The sequence below is a fragment of the Hypanus sabinus genome, chromosome 6 (assembly GCF_030144855.1).
Source record: "Hypanus sabinus isolate sHypSab1 chromosome 6, sHypSab1.hap1, whole genome shotgun sequence".
Classification (NCBI taxonomy): domain Eukaryota; kingdom Metazoa; phylum Chordata; class Chondrichthyes; order Myliobatiformes; family Dasyatidae; genus Hypanus; species Hypanus sabinus.
In genome coordinates this window covers 153,184,121-153,204,262 of record NC_082711.1, presented here as the reverse complement: position 1 = coordinate 153,204,262, position 20,142 = coordinate 153,184,121, and the positions used below count along the sequence as shown (strand labels likewise).

The window sequence follows — 20,142 nt, the reverse complement described above, 5'->3', positions numbered from 1 at the left end:
TCTGCTTGGTTAGACCAAGTCAGGTCATTTGTGATATTGACCCTGAGGACCCCAAGTGCGGGAAGGTGCGATTAATTTTAAATAATTACACTAATGTTCTTTTCTATGATTCTACAGAGCACTGATCCAAACCTGGTGTTTGGAGTAATAGAGAATACAGAAGGACAGACAGGCCCCACACAATGAAGTGCACACTATTACTGGGGGACACCAAGTCACAGACAGCAAATACTTTTGAAAAGAATCTTAAGGATTCTTTCACTTCCTGAGAACTTCAGAATGTGGAGCGTTCAATTTCAATCAGCAGTAAAGGTGCCGAGTTCTGACATTTTTCCCGTTACGTCCGTAGCCCCCTCCTTTGTGAGAATCGCAAGATCACTGTTGGGTTGGGTCAAAGGGCCCAGGAAATGGAAAAAGAGACGTGCAGGCTGGCTCGTTTCCCCGGCAATGTAAAGCTACGGGACATGGCCATTGTCTCTTGAAGACCAATTTGTGGATTGAGATACTATGCTACATGAACGCCCTCAGGCAAAGTGGGCTGGTTGAGGGAGAGAGTGCACACCCCCAACCTAATTGACATCTACGACCCTGCGAGTCAGGATAAAAGAGGGTCTGTAGGAACAGTCCCTCAGATGCACCAGAAGAATCGTTAAGCGACCACGTAACAGCAGGAAGTTATCTGAAGGAGGCCACGTGCGTTCAGTTCCGTGGCTGAAATTGGTGGCTGGAACCACGGAAAACAGCTTGTAGCTAACAACGGGGGGAATCCGCTCCCAGACTCAACGGATTGGCATCATAAAAGACCTGGGCAAGTTTAAACCGCATCGCTCTTAAACCCAACAACGCTGCAGCTTGAACGAACCGATAGTGACTGTTATCTTTCCATCGGACAATACATTATCCCCTAGACAACGATAGAGCTATTTCTTATTGGTTATTATTATACCCGCGCTTTAGATTTAGTATTGACGACATATATTATCTGTATGTTTGCATTAATCTTATTTTTGTGCCCTTTATCAATAAATACTTTTAAAAATAGTACCATCAGACTTCAACGGATCTCTCTATCTTTGCTGGTAAGTAATCCAGTTACAGGATTTTGTAACACCTCATGTAAAAAATCACTGAGGAGGAGACCGGCAGTTTGCCTCAAGCTGTGATCTCGAGTTCTCCATCAATCTCAACCTTCTTCCCTTTTGCTGCTGACAACACATTTTAACTCTTTCCAGAAGATAACAGTGGGCAGATAACTGGGTTTATCCTTTCTTTTCTTCGCAAAGAACACAATTTTCCCAAATATGTCAGGCAGAAACCATGGTTATATCAGAACTGCTTGATTTGAGTTGGTTTCACTGCACAAGCCTTTTGCTCTACAGTTGAAATATTGTCTGATTCGTTTGCCTTTTCCATAACAAACTCACAAGCATTCCTTACTGTGAGATGGAATGAACTAGTCAAAAACTGGCTAATTTGAAAGCAAAGACCACGGAAGAAAACAGAAAGATCATCTAATGGACCTTACAATCTGTTCGGATATTACATCCTTGGTTTTAATGCATGTAGGTTGAAGGTGGAAATATTTTTGGAGCCTGAGCTGACTAATAGTCCACCAGCATTCACCGTTGAATGGCAGCAGAACTACAGAATGATCATATCAGTTGTATCTGGATTGATTAGCTACATCCTTGTTTCCACTGTTTGTCCAAGCAGATCGATCATCCTCCATTGCACAAAACCTTCAGCATGCTGTGGAAGTTGCGGCAAGCTGCAGTAAAGACAACAGAAGCCGGGGCAGTTGTTGTCAAGAGAGACTGCCAGAGGCAATTCTGCTTACTACAGATGAGCTACACTGCGACAGTGTGTACTCAAGCCAACTGAGCGAGGCCTTTGTAGTGAGACTTTTCCAGAAAGGTCTTCCTAAAACATAATGTCCCTTTACACAACAGGGGGTGCCAGAGACATTGGAGAAAACAGAAGGATGTGAAGCATTAAGGCTCTATTGACTTTAACTTCAAAATACCATGAATGGTGATTGATGCACGCAAAATCCTGGAGAAACTCCAGCATTTTGTGTGTGTGTTGCTTGGACTTCCAGCATCTGCAGATTTTCTCGTTTATGAACGGTGATTGATCTTGTAAGTAACAAATTAAAACCTATAAAATTTATGATAATCAATATATGTAATTGATTAGCCAATTCTGTGTAAAAATAGAAGTTTTCTGTTCAGACTTCATAACAGTGTGAGTGACAGGAACCATGTGGTTCTCCCTTAGCAAATGTAAAACAAACAGAATGTTTGAATTGTAAGAATGCATGCACTCTGGGCCAGGTGGGGGGCAGTTATTTTATTATCGGTGATGCCAAAATGGCTAAACTTCGGCATTGTTACACAGGAGAAAGAAATTCAGTCCCGGTAACCAAGCAGCCCTAAATCCTAGGCTGCTCATATTTAAGAAAAGGAGAGCCTGCTGCTGGAATGCAAATTTCCTCCTGTATGAGTAAGTCAAGGTAAACCACTTTAGTCACCGACATAAGAAAACTGCATCGTTTTAAAAAAAAGACTTGGTCACAGCGGGCCATGTTGATGTCCTACACGAGGTGTTGCCGTGGGCCACTGTATCCCGCATGAAGCACAGGAGAATTCAGTCAGTGTGTTCTTAAAGAAAATAGCGATTCCAAAATGTGCATGCACAGCCTGATTTTTGTGAGTGAGAGAAAGAAAGAATGATAATGTGAAACTCCACTGTCCTATCTGGCTGGAGGAGATACAAGGCAAGATAATTTGATTCCAAGCAATTGGTTTATTAATCAATACAGAATGTCTCCCGCTCCATTCCCCTATTCCCAACCATGATTCCCCTCTCCCTGACCCCTTCCCACTCTCAGTCCACAACAGAGACCCATATCAGAATCAAGTTTATCATCACTCACATGTCATGAAATTTATTGTTTTTTTTACGGCAGCAGTACAGTGCAACACATAAAATTACTACACTACTGTGCAGAAGTTTTAGGTTCCCTAGCTATATCCACATGTGCCTAAGATTTTTGCAAAGCACTGCAGGAGTTCAGAAAATATTTCCCCTCACACTGTTGATCAGTGTAAAAAATGTCGGGCAGGAGACAATGACGTTAATAAATTTGTAGAATGCAAGCATAAATGTTTACAAAGTGATCATAACATGATAAATTAGTGATCATAACATGATAAGTTTTTATCTACAATTTGAGAGGGATAGGGGCAGATCAGAGGTGTCAGTGTTGCAATTAAATAAAGGAGACTACGGAGCCATGAGGGAAGAGCTGGCCAAAGTTAAATAGGCGGATGCCCTGGCAGGAAAGACAGTGGATCAGCAGTGGCAGATATTCTTGGGCATAATACAAAAGATGCAAATGCAGTTCATTCCAATGAGAAGGAAGGATTCAAAGAGGGAGAAGGGGCCACAGTGGTTGACAAAGGAAGTCAGAGATTGTATAGCATTAAAGAAAAAGAAGTATGACAGGGCTAAGATGAGTGGGAATACAGATGATTGGGAAAGTTTTAAGGAACAGCAGATCTTAACTAAAAAAGCAATACGCAGAGAGAAAATCAGGTATGAGCTCAGTCTAGCCAGGAATATAAAAGGGGATAGCAAAAGCTTTTTTAGCTATGTGAAGAGAAAGAAGATAGTTAAGAACAATGTTGGCCCCTTGAAGAATGAATTGGGAGAAATTGTTATGGGAAACAGGGAAATGGCAACAGAATTTAATGCATACTTTAGATCTGTCTTCACCAGGGAGGACACAAGCAATCTCCCAGATGTATGGATGGGCCAGGGTCATAAGATATCAGAGGAATTGAGACAGATTGACATTAGGAAATAAACTGTGATGAGTATACTGGTAGGACTGAAGGCTAATAAATCCCCGGGTCCAGATGGTCTGCATCCGAGGGTTCTAAAAGAGGTGGCTCAGGAAATTGCGGATGCATTGGTAATCATTTTCCAATGTTCCTTAGATTCAGGATCAGTTCCTGAAGATTGGAGAGTGGCTAATGTTGTCCCACTTTTCAAGAAGGGAGGGAAGGAGAAAACGGAGAACTATCGCCCTGTTAGCCTAACGTCAGTCGTGGGGAAGATGCTTGAGTCCATTATTAAGGACGAAATAGTGGCACATCTAGATGGCAGAAATAGGATTAGGCCGAGCCAGCAGGGCAAATCATGCTTGACTAATCTGTTGGAGTTTTTTGAGGGTGTAACAAGGATGTTAGACGAGGGTAAGCCAGTGGATGTTGTGTACCTAGATTTTCAGAAGGCATTCGATAAGGTGCCACATAGGAGATTGGTGAGTAAAATCAGAGCTCATGGCATTGGGGGCAGGGTTTCAACATGGATAGAAAACTGGTTGGCAGATAGAAAGCAAAGGGTAGCAGTGAATGGGTGTTTCTCAGACTGGCTGGAGGTGACTAGAGGGGTACCACAGGGCTCTGTATTGGGACCACAGCTCTTTACGATTTATGTCAATGATTTAGATGAGGGCATTGAAAACTATATCAGCAAGTTTGCTGACGATACTAAACTGGGTGGCAGTGTGACATGCGAAGAGGACATTAGGAGAATACAGGGAGACTTGGATAGGCTGAGTGAGTGGGCAGATACTTGGCAGATGTCATTCAATGTGAATAAATGTGAAGTTATCCACTTTGGAAGCTGGAACAAGAGGGCAGAGTATTGTCTGAACTGTGTCGAGTTAGGTAAGGGAGAAATGCAAAGAGACCTAGGAGTCCTAGTTCACCAGTCAATGAAGGTGAATGAGCAAGTGCAACAGGCAGTGAAGAGGGCAAATGGAATGTTGGCCTTTATTACAAGGGGAATTGAATACAAGAGCAAGGATGTTCTTTTGCATTTGTACAGGGCCCTGGTGAGACCACACCTGGAATATTGTGTACAGTTTTGGTCTCCAGGTTTAAGGAAGGACATTCTGGCAATTGAGGAAGTGCAGCGTAGATTCACTAGGTTGATTCCTGGGATGGCAGGGCTGTCTTACGCAGAGAGATTGGAGAGATTGGGCTTGTACATGCTGGAATTGAGGAGATTGAGAGGGGATCTGATTGAAACCTTTAAGATAATTAAAGGATTTGATAGGATTGAGGCAGGAAATATGTTCCAGATGTTGGGAGAGTCCAGTACCAGAGGGCATGGATTGAGACTAAGAGGTCAGTTATTTAAAACAGAGTTGAGGAAGAGCTTCTTCTCCCAGAGAGTTGTGGAGGTGTGGAATGCACTGCCTCGGAAGACGGTGGAGGCCAATTCTCTGGATGCTTTCAAGAAGGAGCTGGATAGATATCTGATGGATAGGGGAATCAAGGGATATGGGGACAAGGCAGGGACTGGGTATTGATAGTGAATGATCAGCCATGATCTCAGAATGGCGGTGCAGACTCGAGGGGCCGAATGGTCTACTTCTGCATCTATTGTCTATTGTCTATTGCCTATTGTACTCAGATTAACTCTATAAGCGGGGACGCCCATCTTAATAAATGTTAGCGTAAGTAAGCTACAAGCTAGGTTAAAGGAACCTCCAAGAGGTCCACAAAATTGTCGTAGGGTTTGGAGGCTTGTATGCCTCAATGACCCGGAGAGCTATGTCGGCCTTGTACTTTGACTCTTGGTAGGGTCACACATGCCAAGCAGGTCAAAGGGTAGAGGGCAGACTAAGAGTGGTCCACCAGTCCTCCAGGTTCAGGGGCTCAGCTCAGGGCTAACAACCCTGACTGGTAAAACAAATTTACAGAAACAGCAATGAAGAACTCCAAAATTTTGAGGACCTCTTGGAGTAGTGAAAACCAAGAGGAAGCTGCCGGCATGATGAAGCACCACTGAGATTAAGACCAAAATTGGTTTTTGGAATGTATGAACCATGTACAACACTAGCAAGCTAGGATAGATAACTACAGAAATGCGTTCTTACAGCCTACATATATTGGGCATCAGTGAAAGCAGATTGACAGGGTCTGACAGACTAAAGGCAGCAACTGGTGAAACAGTTTTACTCCGGAAGGGAAGATGGTCAGCATCTTGATGGCATAGCAAGTCATATGGAGATCAACCAAGTACAGCATCCACTCCAAGGTGAAGCTGTACCAGAGCTGTGTTCTGTCCACACACTTGTACGAGTCAGAATGCTGGCACGTGACACTGTACAACCTTGCCAAGCTGTATCATTCCACACCACGAGCCTCCGGAAGATCCTCCATATTTTCTGACCAAGAAAGGTCTCCAACCATGCCCATTGTCACCAAAAGGACATGGCCACAATCATCATGAGGAAACAGCGATGGATTGAGTATGTGATGAGAAGAGAAGCCAGCTCCATAGTCAAGACAGCACTTCACTGAATCCTGAAGGGCGGAGGAAACGGAGGAGACTAACGACAACTTGGCACCGTACCACAGAGGCCGAAGTAAGAACCCTGAACTACACCTGGGGCACAATAGAGAAGATGGCTAAGAACAAACAGAGATGGAGGATCTTCACTGCTGCCCCAAATAGCAGGGGCATAGCAGGCAATAACTAACTAACTAGGTTGAAGAAAATACATATACTGTTATTTGTATGAGATGAGAAATGTGAATACTTTACAATATTGCCAAAACCAGTAACAACATCAAGGGATTAAAGCTGTTAAGGGGAATGGGTACAATATTTGTATGAGACTTCCCGGGCTGTTCCATTATAGCCTCTGGGCAATACTGTTTGTTACTTTTGAAGTATTGCAATAGCTGCCCCATCCAATTTGAATGTTATTTTAAACTTCTAGCTTTGTTTTAGATTTAACCAAAATTGAGAGTGACCAAATTTTGGCTGATCATTACCAGATTAACTTCTGCTCAAAGTGTCACCGTTAACTTTGGGTTTTTAAACATTACCTGCTGTATACACTTATGCTTCATGTGACCCACTTGTGAGTGGTAATTTTTATTTTTGAACAGTGTAATTGTTTAAACAATACTATTCTAAATGTACAAGTTTGATCCAACAATCATGGAAATGGGATTGTGAACATACGGATGTTCATGCGGGTTACATTTTTGTTTGCAAACAGACTGGCCACTGGGCTCAGAGCTGCCCTCGGGTCAAGGCAACTTTGATAGCAGACACAAGGTACGCTGGGGTCAAAGCAAAACGTACAACAAGCTGGAGGAACTCAGCAGGTCCTGACAAAGGATCTCGGCCTGTTCGTTTCCACGGATGCTGCCCAACCTGCTGAGTTCCTCCAGCTTGTTGTACGTGTAACTTCGAAAGCAGTTTCTGCCTCCATCGCCACCAGCACCATACAGTTTACTTTCAATCCTGAAGGGCAGAGGAAACAGAGGAGACTAATGACAACTTGTCAAACTGTACTTAAGAACTTATACAATTTTCAGTCTGCCCATTGTAAAATGCCACCTTATGCAAGCCCAAATATAATTTTTCTTTGACAGCTTTTCCTCCCGACCTGATACTAAAAAAGGCTAGTGGAATATTTTAGTGGATATGCAGTATGTGCATGTCAGAAACTGTAACAATTGAGGTGGCACAGCTGCTTTCTCCCCTGCTCTGCTCAAGCAGCCGAACCTTCTTGCCTTAATAGAAGTTGGAATCTTTGCAGCCAGTGCACTGAATCTTGTTATGCCTTAGGAGTAGCACACAACAATGGACAATTAAGGAAATTACATGGGTTTCTCACCTCTTGAAAACTCCAATAACTATGGTGAACTAACTATGACTCTTTTCCTGCTTTTTAATTACTTACTACAATTGCTATAAACTATGTGACTCAGACTAACGGGAAGGATGAAATAACTGGAAGGGACAAGCAAGCTGTCTCTATTGTTACAGCAGCAACTGCAGATCTTTGTGGCCACGTAGCACCCCAGTGTGATCAGGCTGCCAAATCTTCCCAAATGAACTAATAAAATTATAGTGTGATGTGTCAAAGGCTAAATACACTTTATGGACTAAAGCACACTATGTGTACACTATGGGTATAATTGAAAATGAGAGATTCTCAACCATAGCAAGAAAAGTAACAGCAACTGCATGATTTGCCAGAGACACAATCTCAAAAATCTCTGTCACCACTGGACTTCCCCTCAGAAGTTATTTGTACATCTCCAAAAGAACTTTATGCAGTTACCTAAATGCATGGGTTGTGATTTTACATCTGTTATTGTGTTACCTCCACGGTTAGAAGCTTATCAAACTGCTGTAACTGTTGCTAAATTTTATTATGAGAATTTACTCCTAGGCTTGGGATCCCTGAGGAAAATCTTACGACAATGGCTCTCCCTTTATGGGTAATGTTAGATAAGACCTATCAAAAATCTTATAGTGTAAGCATCATTTCACTGGCCCTTACTACCATCAATCTTACAGGGCAGCTGAAAGACAGATCAGGACCCTGAAAAACAACTTAGCTAAATTGCACTAAGAGATCAAGCTAAAATGGCCAGAGGCATTCACTGGCCCTCATCAAAATGTGCTGCGCTCCAAACTATATAACAGGCTTATCACCACGTGAGATAGCTTTGGACATCCCACTCGCTTTTTAATTCAACAGACGGGCAACCATACTATGTTGCAGTATTGTATAGCACTAAGTAAAGTTCTTAAAAGTTCCCATTAACAGGTACTTGAAGCCCAGAATATCGGGCTGGCTGCAAAGTGTCAGACCTACCCCTTGGGAGACTGGATACCCTCCCAAATCCTGGAGCTCTGCTGGGCAGGTCCATTCCACATGTTACTGACCACATTTATCGCTTTATAGGTCCAAGGAAAGCAGGTATGGATACGTGCCTCACACATTAAGCCAGTGGTGCCACCTGACCAGCGAACAGGGAGCCAGAAGAATGTTAACGCTAAGAACTGACAGAGTGAACTCCTGATCTTTACGATTTGACACCTCAAGTTATCACTGTGCATTATAAGTTTTGGATATTCCAAACATCTATTTTCTGCCTAAATTGCAGAAGTATCTCATGACATTAATATTCCTAACACTTTTCTTCGCCTCCGTTATGAATGTGCACCATGTACTAACCAGTCCGGTTGTTGGGTGTTCTCTAGAGAGCGCCCATACATCCATACATTCAGAAGGTGTACTACCAATGCAGTCATACCGCTGAATCGTAGTGTGTTGATTCTGTGTCCTATTTCAATGACAAAGTTAGAAGTGTGAAGGGAGCATGGGTCTGCACTGCCCATTGGAATGACTCTTGCCAATACAACTGTTTTGAGGAATACTAGTAAGGAATAGTTGTCCTAATCAAAACAAGCGCATATACCCTACTCCTTCAAGGCAGCTACTTGAGGAATAGGGGTAAAGTATATTATTGTAATTATCAAGGGACAGGACTAAGGTAACAGTACGTGCAATGCCAAAACTACTAGTGACCCTCCAAACCCCGTTAATGGTACTTACTGGTTATGTAACTCTTCTAAAAAGTGATCTTTGGCCTGAACTTAAATCATGGACCTGTCATTGTTACCTGGCCATAGATGTACTACCTGCCCTCTTTCTCTCTCTCTCTCTACACCCTACCCTGGGGTTGGCATTAAAGGACTATGGAGATTGCCTGTTCTAGGAACCTGCGAGACTGGCTCATGAGAGCATTGACATGGCCTCAGCACTGCTGGAAAAAGTGGTTACTAATGCAGCCTTAGTGCTGCATGGCACGAGCCAGGCCATCAATGACATTACTGCCGAAATGCTGACAATCCGCACTGTCACCCCCAAATCAACTAGCACTGGGCTTTCTCTTGTCTAAGGTAGGGGGTCCTTGTGCCATTATTAGCCAGGAGTGTTGCCCCTGATATCAACAGCCAACAGTCCCTCGTTAAACTGTCAAGGATTTTCAGAGACTCTGCGTTATTAAAACTCTCAGATTAATGTTGTCCTCTACAGGACAAAGATAAAAGAATGTGGAAGTTGTGGTTAATTTTCAATAGTTTGGGGCAGTTGTAGTCAAGTGCAACCACCGAAGGGACCTCTATTTACTGCAGACGAGATAAACTATGACATTGTGTACTCAAGCCAAACAAGTGAGCTCTCTGCAGCAAGACTTTTCCAGAATGGTCTTCCTAAAACATAGCACAAGGCTCAGAAAAAGTGACACAACAGACTTTTATCAACAAAAATCAGCGAGTTGTTTTGCTATATCTCCCCTCTCGCTGTGAAACAGGGACACCTCTTTTTCCCTTATGATGGAAAGAGAGAAAGAGCCTGTGGTATGTCGAATACTGGGTGAACGAGCAGTTTTTGGGGTACTGCAAGTCCGCATCTTTACGGATGCTTTGCTGCACGCTTGAGTGCTTGGTGGAGGGCGCCGATGCTGTTCTTTTGCTGGGGGGGGGGACATTGCCTTGCTGCTGCTTATGTGTGGGAGGGGGGAGCTGGGGAGGGGGCTTTGGGGTTCTAACATTTAACTGTCATTCATTCTCTGAGGCACACCTCTGTTATCCTGGATGTTTGTGAAGAAAAAAATTTCAGGATGTATATTGTATACATTTCTCTGACATTAAATGAACCTATTGAAACCTTTACACAACATGGGGTGCCAGAGACAGATGAGATAACAGAAGGATGTTAATCAAGCCCAACAACTAAGGCTCTATTATCTTCAAAAATAACCTCAAAATATCATTGGCTGTCTGCTTGAAGTTTTGATTGACTTTAGCACCGCTACTGTGGATGGCGACTGATCTTGCGAGTAACAAATTCGAACATATACAATTTATAATGACTAATATCCATAACCAATAAGCCAATTCTGTATAAAAATAGCAGTTTTCTGTTCAGAGTTCAGAACCGTGTGGGTAACTGGGCTTGTGCAATTCTCCTTGTGCACAAGTAAAAAGATTGCTTGAGTTGTAAGAACTCTTGTGTTCTGGGACCAAGTATTGGTTATTTTATTTGAAAAGCAGCGATGACAATTAGACAATTTTTGATTAACATGGATCCCCCTGCTTGATGTTCATAGTATATCATTTTCTCAGGATCTGGGCATCACCAAAGAAGCCAGCATTTACTGCTCATTTCTGACTGACCTTGGGAAACTGGCGCTGGGTTACCTTTTTGAATTTCTGCAGTTAGGTACTCTCAGAGTGCTGTGAAGAAATTACAGAACCCAGATTAAGTAACCATGAAGGGACAGGGATATATTTTCAAGTCAGGTTGGCATGCAACTTGGTGGACGTGCAGATAGTAACATTCCCATGCAACTGAAGTCCCTGTTGTGACAGTGGAGGTAAAAGGACTGGTTGTTACAGTTGGCATACTCGAAGTAACATCAGTGCATTTTGTAGACAGGACACTCTACAGTCACAGAACCAATTATTCACTAGACCCTTTGAGTACAAATTCAATCCAAAGATCTTTGAATTTTGGTTCTATAAGTCATACTGGCCCCAAAATGATTGCTCATGAAAGCTGTTAGCTAGAAAGTATACCTATCTAGTTCCATGTAGAATAGGGAAGCTCAAAGAAATTGCAAGTACTATTTCTCTTTCATAATTTCACTCTGAAAACCACAAAAACAAGAACAGTTTTAAGTGCCGAATTAAGAAACTGTTTGCTATCTATTCACTACTCAGTTTCACTTAGCAATATTATCATGCCAATGATTTATCATGAGAGAAGACGACATACAGAGAGCGATAATGGAGATTCTTACAAGTTCAGAACTAGCAAGATGTCCTTTGCATTGAGAAGCATTAATGTTTATAGTGCTTCAGGGCCAACTGAATTCCTTAAAAGCTCTGCTCATGTTTAACTACTCACATCAATCATGTTTCTCCACAATTCTGTTCTCCCCGATAACAGCGGCTCAGGGTGGGCAAGTCCTGCATTATTGATGCACACATCCACACCTTGATACAGTGTCTTGATGGCAGAAAACATGGACAGAATCTCCTCCTCACTGGTTAAGTCGCACTTGTACGGGATCAAAGTGCCTGAATAGCCTGCGCTCTCGCATTCAGCGGCCAGCTTCTGCAAGGGAAAGGAAATGTTTAAGAATGAAGAAAACACTTCTTTCCTCAACACTTGATGCGATAAACTATAATGAAAGATGGTCAGGTTTTCAACTCCAGCTTAGTAAATTTACAAACTCTTTCATTTGCAAGTGGAAGTGTTTTTTTTAGACAAATTTATGAAGATTATTTAGCCAAGAGATATACAGCACAACTCTTTTCGCATGCAGTGCAAAATTCAACCAATTTATAACAAAATAAAGATTGCTTGTCTAAGACCTTAATTAACATGACTAAGTCCTATGCTTCCCTGAGTGTTTACAGCATGTATAAAAAGGCGAGACTGAGGGCTTGTTAAATAGGCCTGGTACACCAATGACCAGCAAACTGCCTAAATTTATCAGATGTTCACCATCAAGTACTGTTCTGACAAGAGGCAGGCTACCAGCTGATTGGAAAAGCCCTGTACACAACAGGGTTTTTCAACTCTGCAGCAACCTTCCCCAAAGGATTTCACTAAATTCACCAGAGACAATGCTGATGCTGCATGAACCATCTGTGGTAGATATGTCCATCACCCCGAGGCCAAAAGATAGCACTGGCCTACGTGTGGCATGGGCAGGCCCAGAGACAGGTAAATGGCCGTGGGTGGGTAAATCTCATGTCAAAATGATTTTTGTGTAATGAAAAAGGCATGTTTATTAAACAAAAAATCTATAATAGGACAAAATTCTGAATAAAATTATTTTAATATCTACAAAAATTCATATTTTCCTTCCCACCACTTTTATTCACCAAGAACTTAAAAGTGCCTTGCACAGTGTAAGTGTTCATTTTCTGCTGACAAATTGTACCAAAATATTTAAAGATTCAGATTAGATCAAATTAGTCACATATACATCAAAACATATAGTGAACAGCATCGATTGTGTCAACAACCGACACTAAAACTAGGGGACATAGTCTCAGGATTCGGGGGAGTAGACTTAGGACGGAGATGAGAAGGAAGTACTTTTCCCAAAGAGTGGTGAATCTGAAGAATTCTCTTCCCAATGAAGCAGTGGATACTTAAGACAAGATTGGACAGATTTTTTCATAGTAGGGGAATTAAGGGTTATGGGGGAAAAGCAGGTAGATGGAGAGGAGTCCACGGCCAGATCAGCCATGATCTTATTGAGTGGCGGAGCAGGCTCGACGGGCCGGATGGCCTACTCCTGCTCCTATTCCTTATGTTCTTAAGACACGGTTTGAGAATATGCTGGTGGCAGCCCACAAGTGTTGCCACGCTTTCGGCGCTAACGTAGCATGTCCACAACAATCAGCAGAATAAACGCAGCCGACATACAAGACAGATACAACAACAGCATTACAAACCCTTCCCCATCAGGGCTCACTGATCCATGTCCTCAGGGCCGACAGATCCTGACCACGGGGATCACATGTCTTCGTCCTCAGCGCCTGCCAACCCAAACTCCATACTTGGGGATCGCTGGAGTCCAATATCTAAGCCCAGTGACCAACCTCAAACCTCTGGACCTGGCAACTGATCTCAGGCCTTAATTGTTTCTAGATTTTTCCTAATTCTGCAACAAGAGGTACTTGCAAAAAGGCACTATACACGTGTTAAAGATTATATAAGTAACCCTCTCACCGTGGCTTGTAACAAACTAGGCTCGTTATCCTGAGCAGCTGCATCACGGCCTGGTTCAGAAATTGCAATATCTCGGATCACGAGACCCTGCAGTGGATAGTGAGGTCGGCTGAGAGGATCATCAGGGTCTCTCTTCCCGCCATCACGGACACTTACACTACACGCTGCATCCGCAAAGCAAACAGCATAATGAAGGACCCCACGCACCCCTCATACAAACTCTTCTCCCTCCTGCCATCTGGGAAAAGGCACCGAAGCATTCGGGCTCTCACGACCAGACTATGTAACAGTTTCTTCCCCCAAGCTATCAAGACTCCTCAATACCCGAAGCCTGGACTGACACCTTACTGCCCTATTGTCCTGTTTATTATTTATTGTAATGCCTGCACTGTTTTGCGCACTTTATGCAGTCCTGGGTAGGTCTGTAGTCTAGTGTAGTTTTTTTTTTCTCTGTTGTATTTTTTTAAACACAGTTCAGTCTAGTTTTTGTACTGTGTCATGTAACACCATGGTCCTGAAAAACATTCTCATTTTTTACTGTGTACTGTACATAGCAGTTATGATCAAAATGACAATAAAAGTGACTTGACTTGACTAGTGACTCAGTGTTGCATGGATAATGGTGAGAAGGCCACCTTCAATAAGCAACACATGTCTAAGGTTGGCATAGTTCGGTTTCAACCAAACAGGAAAGTTGGAATGTTCCGACTTTCTTCCTCTTCCTCCTTGGAACCATTCATCTGCACAAAGCTCTTCTTACAACAGGATCTCCCCTTCGGGTGGGATTCTCCGAGCATCTTCCATAGTGCACTTCTTCGTACCTCCTAACAAAAGGCCTCAAACCAGACTACTATCCTTCAGAAATCTGGTCCCGCCCAGCCCTCTCGAATATTTAATGGCATCCCACCGGACAGCATGCTACAGCATGTTACCAAACAAACCCAGCTGGTTGATACAACATTCCTAGGCTGAGCAAATGCTCCTTATCTCAGTCAAAATATTAGTCTATGAAGCTTAACTAACAGAACACACTGTGTTTGCAGAAAACTACAAAAATAAAAATACCTCATAGCAAAGTAGTAGAAATACAATAAAACATGTTCTTAACCAGGGCATTACATTTTCTCCCCACCAAAAATAGTAATGACTTTGTAAGTCTTCAGAACTTATCAATCCATTATTAATAGCACAGTATTCAAATGAATTTTGTGCTTTCAAGATCCCCAACCATTTAAAAATGCAATAAAAAAAGTTTAAAAAAAAGATCCCCAATCCATTTGTAAATAGAAGTAACATATCTCACCATGGGGAATGACACAACACTCTGTTTCCCAGGTGCATCATATGCCAGCCTATCTGGGGACTTCCTGACCTTCTGAGACCTCTTTATCTCATCTTCAGTTTAGTCAGCCTCAGGCACTCCTTGTGACTGTTCCTGTTTACTTGGGGACGCCTCCCCGTCTATCACTCGTACTCTCTGACTACCCAGTCCCCCCTGACCCGACTGAACTCAGCTCCCTTCACTTTAAGTAGATGCTGCCAAACATCTTCAACCTCCTCGGCTGCTAACTAGTAAGACCTCCCTTGTAAAGGGGTGTCCTCTGTTACACTAACTACTCCTCCAGGGCGTAACATGACAGATTTAGACTGGGTGTGCCACATAGTTTCTCATTTCTGCTCATCAGCCTGCTTAAGATAAAGCAGCTCTTAACACCGGGTGAGCAGACAAGATTTTCAAAAAATCCTATTTCTCTCCTTGCATGCTCCCATGAGCCTTCTCACAATGGGAATATTTGTTCCCACAAGTATGGCAGCTTCACCTTTTTCCAACCAGAACCGGGCAGACCAACGCTAGCATACCAATAGTCTCTGCTACTCCAACAACTGCTTCTGAAAACTGCAGTTTCAACAACATGTAACCATCGTACGGGTAATCATCAGCACTAAGCTCCCAAATCTCAAGGGCATTGAGTGGCGTCAATGGTAAATGAGTCAAATACTGGATCTGTAATGGAAAGTAACTTGAGAACCTATATCAAGTATAGCTCTAGCACAAGAACCTTCAATCCGCATGGATACATCAGTGCTTGGTTCCACTAAACCTTCAAGAATAATGTTTTGCACTCTAGTATTTCCCTTGTTACGCTGATTGGAACGTGGTCTCTCTGAGATGCCAGGCCATTCCTTTACTGGGTCCCTCCGTAGTTTTGCTTCTTTTCTTCTCTGTCTGATTAACTGCTGACTTACTTTTCAAAGAGTTTCCTGTCCCTGACAGTTTTGCCTGAAATCTCCTCCTCAATTGTAACATAAAATACTGTTCACCTCCACACGCCTCCCCCCACATTTTAAGCCAGTTCTGGCAAAGATCCAGCGGCCAAGAAGGCTGTGCTGCAACACTTTGTGGAGAGTGAAGGGTACGACATGGCACAGAAGGTGTCATAGCTATCCACTGCAGCCGAGGGAATCTCGTCTCGTCGTGACGGTTCTTTGTACCACTGGACCAAAATTTTTGAAAGAGTGGAACTGCCCAGTACAATGGCTTTTTCACTATAAAACTCCTCCCACACAGGTTTACATCACAGACAACCAACACTCGCCCAAATATACTGTAGTCAGGTATAGGAAAGTTAAATGGAAAAGCCAAAAACATTCTTTATTGGTTAAATAATTCATTACATGTAAGGGTACGTGAACATCATCAGGCATCACGCCACTACATCATATACCCTCGCCTCACTTAGTCAAAATAAAGCTAAGACTCGTTCTCCTGGGCTCCTTGAAGATCAGTATGAAGCTGAAGGGGCCATGTAAAGTGGGGTCACAGTGGCATTCTATCATTTTGGCTAGTCATTGCTACAGTACGTTTTCACCTGAGACAATATTATAGTGCTAAAGTTTCTCCTCACATATTCCTCATACCAAAAACAGATGATTTTGAAATAGAGTGTACCAGAGACAGTATTGTACAAGTCTAAATGTTGATACTCGTGGACCAGGTGACCACATTAATTTTGATAACCAGCAAGAATTTGCAACTGATTTCAAATAACCAGTACATAAATGGTAAGAGTCATCTTCAGCCATACAAAAGACTATAAAATTAAAACTACGTTTGTAAAGTTAACAAAGAAATGTATAAGAAGGTGCCTCATGAGACAACTGATAACAATAACCCTGGAAACTAACAACTGCAGAAGACAACTCCGAGCCTCTGACTCTGAGGGAAACTCGCCACATCAAATCCCAGTCAAGTTTATTTATGGAACACGTAGTAAGTGAAAAGAGTTATTGCGTTTTGGAGGCTACAAAGTGGTTTGTAATGTGTTGCATTTAATTTGGCTTAATTGGCAACTTTACAGTTACAACTGAAAATATTTGGTTATATCATGTACAGACAATACAGTTAAGACTAATGTCATGTTCTGAAACTGGGGAAGAACAACAACTCAATAAAAAAATTGTAAAGCTCCAATAATTCAACATGCTCAGGACTTTGATGGTGTCAGATTGGCAGATTTTCCCAACTATTCAATGTTACTTGCATTAATACCTTAGCTGCTAATTCAGATTTGTACTGTAATCTAAGCTATGAAACAATTTCTACGAACTATGAAGCAACTACTCATTGTTGGACTCAATATTTAATTCTCTATAAAATGCTGACAACTCAAAATTAGCAGGCCCAAATAAACACAACTATTTCCATGAGTAATAGAATACTACCCTCAAATTAATAATGTCCTATACTCTATAATATGGGTATCTTGAAACGGCTATTAAATTAGCAATTAACAGTTGCATGGGCAATCATTCCTTCATAATGTGAGTTTCTATTCATATGCACAGTCCTTCCTGCAGGTCCTTTGTTCCACGGTTCCAAGAGGGTATTAAAAAAAAACTTCCACAAAGCAATTCATATAACTTGCACAGTTGAAAGCTTTTTGCTTTAATCCTGCTGATGATTTTCAGCAACTTTCTCATAGCAGGTGGCAAACACAGCCTAAACCTAGTAGATAAAATCATAAAAGACCAATCCATCACCCCGGGCAGGCCCTCTTCTCATTGTTACCGTCAGGAATGAGGTACAGAAGGAGGCACACACTCAGCGATTCAGGAACAGCTTCTTCCCTTCTGCCATGCATTTCCTAAATGGACATTGAACCCAAGAACACTATCTCACTAATTAAAAATATATATTGCTTCTGTTTTTGCACTATTTTTATTCTATTCATATACATATATAGTTACTGTAATCAATTTACTTATGTGTTTTTCTATATTATCATGTATTGCATTGTACTGCTGCTAAGATAACACATTTCACAACACATAATAAACCTAATTCTGATTTATCCAGTGCACGTACAACAGAATAGAGATCAAACTAGACCCTCACTATATCACTGAAGAATACACCTAGTAAAATGTAGGCTGATATTATAAGCACACTGTTTTACATCTGGTTAGGCATCAGATACCATATTCAGTCATTCCTTTGATTTTATCCATCCTGAATGGATGTTTGTCAGTGTTCGTTACATACAGTTTTTAAATAAATTCTACTGTATTTCTTTATTTCTTTGGGTTTAAGAAGGTGCTACTGAAGTTGGTTGACAGCTTACTGATGGTTCACAAAGCAAGGAATATGACTAAATACTTTATTAATAACACTTTTTCTGTGGTAAACTACCAAAGTTCATAGTAAAATTTATTATCAGAATATGTCACCACATACAAGCCAGAGATTCTTTTTTCTGCAGGCATACTTAGCAAATCTATAGGACAGTAACTGTAAACAGCAGCAATGGACAACAAACGGTGCAAATAACAGGAGCATGAAGTAAAAAGATAAGAGTCCTTAAGTGAGTGTAGCTATCCCCTTTTGCTCAAGAGCCTCATGGTTGAGGAGAGTAACTGTTCTTGAACCTGGTGGTACGACACCTGAGGCACTGACACCAACTACCTGATGGCAGCAGTGAGAAAAGAGCACGGCCTGGATGGTGAGGGTTTTTTGTTACAAATGTGCCACAGCTCTGAGGGGCCGAAGGGTGCAGGGTAGCCCCCTCCTTTTTGAGAATCGCAAGATCACTATTGAGTCAGTTCAGGAGACCCAGGAAATGAGAGAAAGACATGCAGAATCCACAAAGAGTTGGAATGTGTCCTGGCCTCCGAAAGGCGGAGCCATGGATACCGGCTATTGTCTCTTGGAGACGGACTTGTGTATTGAATCCCTGTACGATGCATCGAAGCCCCCAGGCAATGAACCGAGAGGGAGGTTGGTGGAGGGATTGCATCATCCCAACCTGATTGACATCTGAGACCCTGTGAGTCAGGATAAAAGAGGGTCTGTGGGAACAGCCCCTCAGACGCACCAGAAGAAACGCTAGCGATCCCGTAATAGCGAAAGCCAGTGGGAAGACCACGTGCATCCGTTTCCATTTGCCCCGGAATCGGTGGTCCTTTACCACGGAAGAACAGTTTTTAGCTAACAACGGGGAAATCAACTCCCAACGACTCTCGAAGGATTGACATCATAAAAGGACTGGGCAAGTTTTAACCCGTCTTTCTCTCCAACCAGAAAGCTGCAGCTTGAATGAACTAAAGTGACCTTTATATTTCCATCGGACAATACATTATCCCCTAGACAACGATAGAGCTATTCCTTATTGATTATTGTTATACCCGAGCTTTTAGATTTAGTATTGACGACGTATATTATCTGTATGTTTGCATTGATATTATTTTTGTGTATTTTTATCAATAAATACTGTTAAAAATAGTACCATCAGACTTCAACGGACCTCTCTATCTTTGCAGGTAAGTGACCCAGTTACGGGGTACGTAACACTTTAATGTTGGAATCTGCTTTTCTACGGCAATGTTTCATGTGGATGTGCTCAATCATTGGGAGGGTTTTAACCATGATGTACTAGGCTGAATCCACTACCTTTTGTAGGATTTTCCACACAGAGGCATTGCTGTTCACATACCAGGCCATAATGTAGCCAGTCAGCACACTTTCCACCACACATCGATAGAAGTTTGCCGAGGGTTTTGACGACATGCCGAACCTCCACAGACTCCTGAGGGAGTAGAGGTGCTGTCACGCTTTCTATTTATATTTATATGATGGGTCCAGGACAGGTCTCTGAGATTGCCACACCCTGGAATTTGAAGTTTCTGACTTTCTCCATCTCAGATCCTCCGATGATTACTGGCTCACTGAACTCATTTCCCTCTCCTGAAGTCTACAATCAGATCCTTGGTGATACTGACATTGAGTGAGTGGTTGTTATTTTCAATATCTCTCCTTTGATTCAGCAGTGGAGCTGTACTTGGCCACACAGTAAGTAGAGCAGGGGGCAAGTACACACCCCTGTGGTGCTCCGCTACTGATGGAGATCGTGGAGGAGGTGTTTTTGCCAATCTGAAATGACCTTCACCACTGCAAACAACGAAGAGATGAGCGAACGCAAAGCTGACTTGAGGGTTGAGGC

The 20,142-nt window shown here is 42.3% G+C and overlaps 1 protein-coding gene across 3 annotated transcripts in view; it reads right to left on the bottom strand.

Annotated features, from left to right (window-relative positions):
- dhrs11a (dehydrogenase/reductase 11a) overlaps nt 1–20,142 on the bottom strand; it is a 100,087-nt gene that overhangs the window by 67,292 nt on the left and 12,653 nt on the right. For all 3 annotated transcript variants that reach the window (XM_059973211.1, XM_059973213.1, XM_059973212.1), the window contains exon 2: nt 11,804–12,013. In XM_059973211.1, coding sequence (XP_059829194.1) covers nt 11,804–12,013 — 210 coding nt within the window. The remainder of the gene's footprint in view (nt 1–11,803; nt 12,014–20,142) is intronic.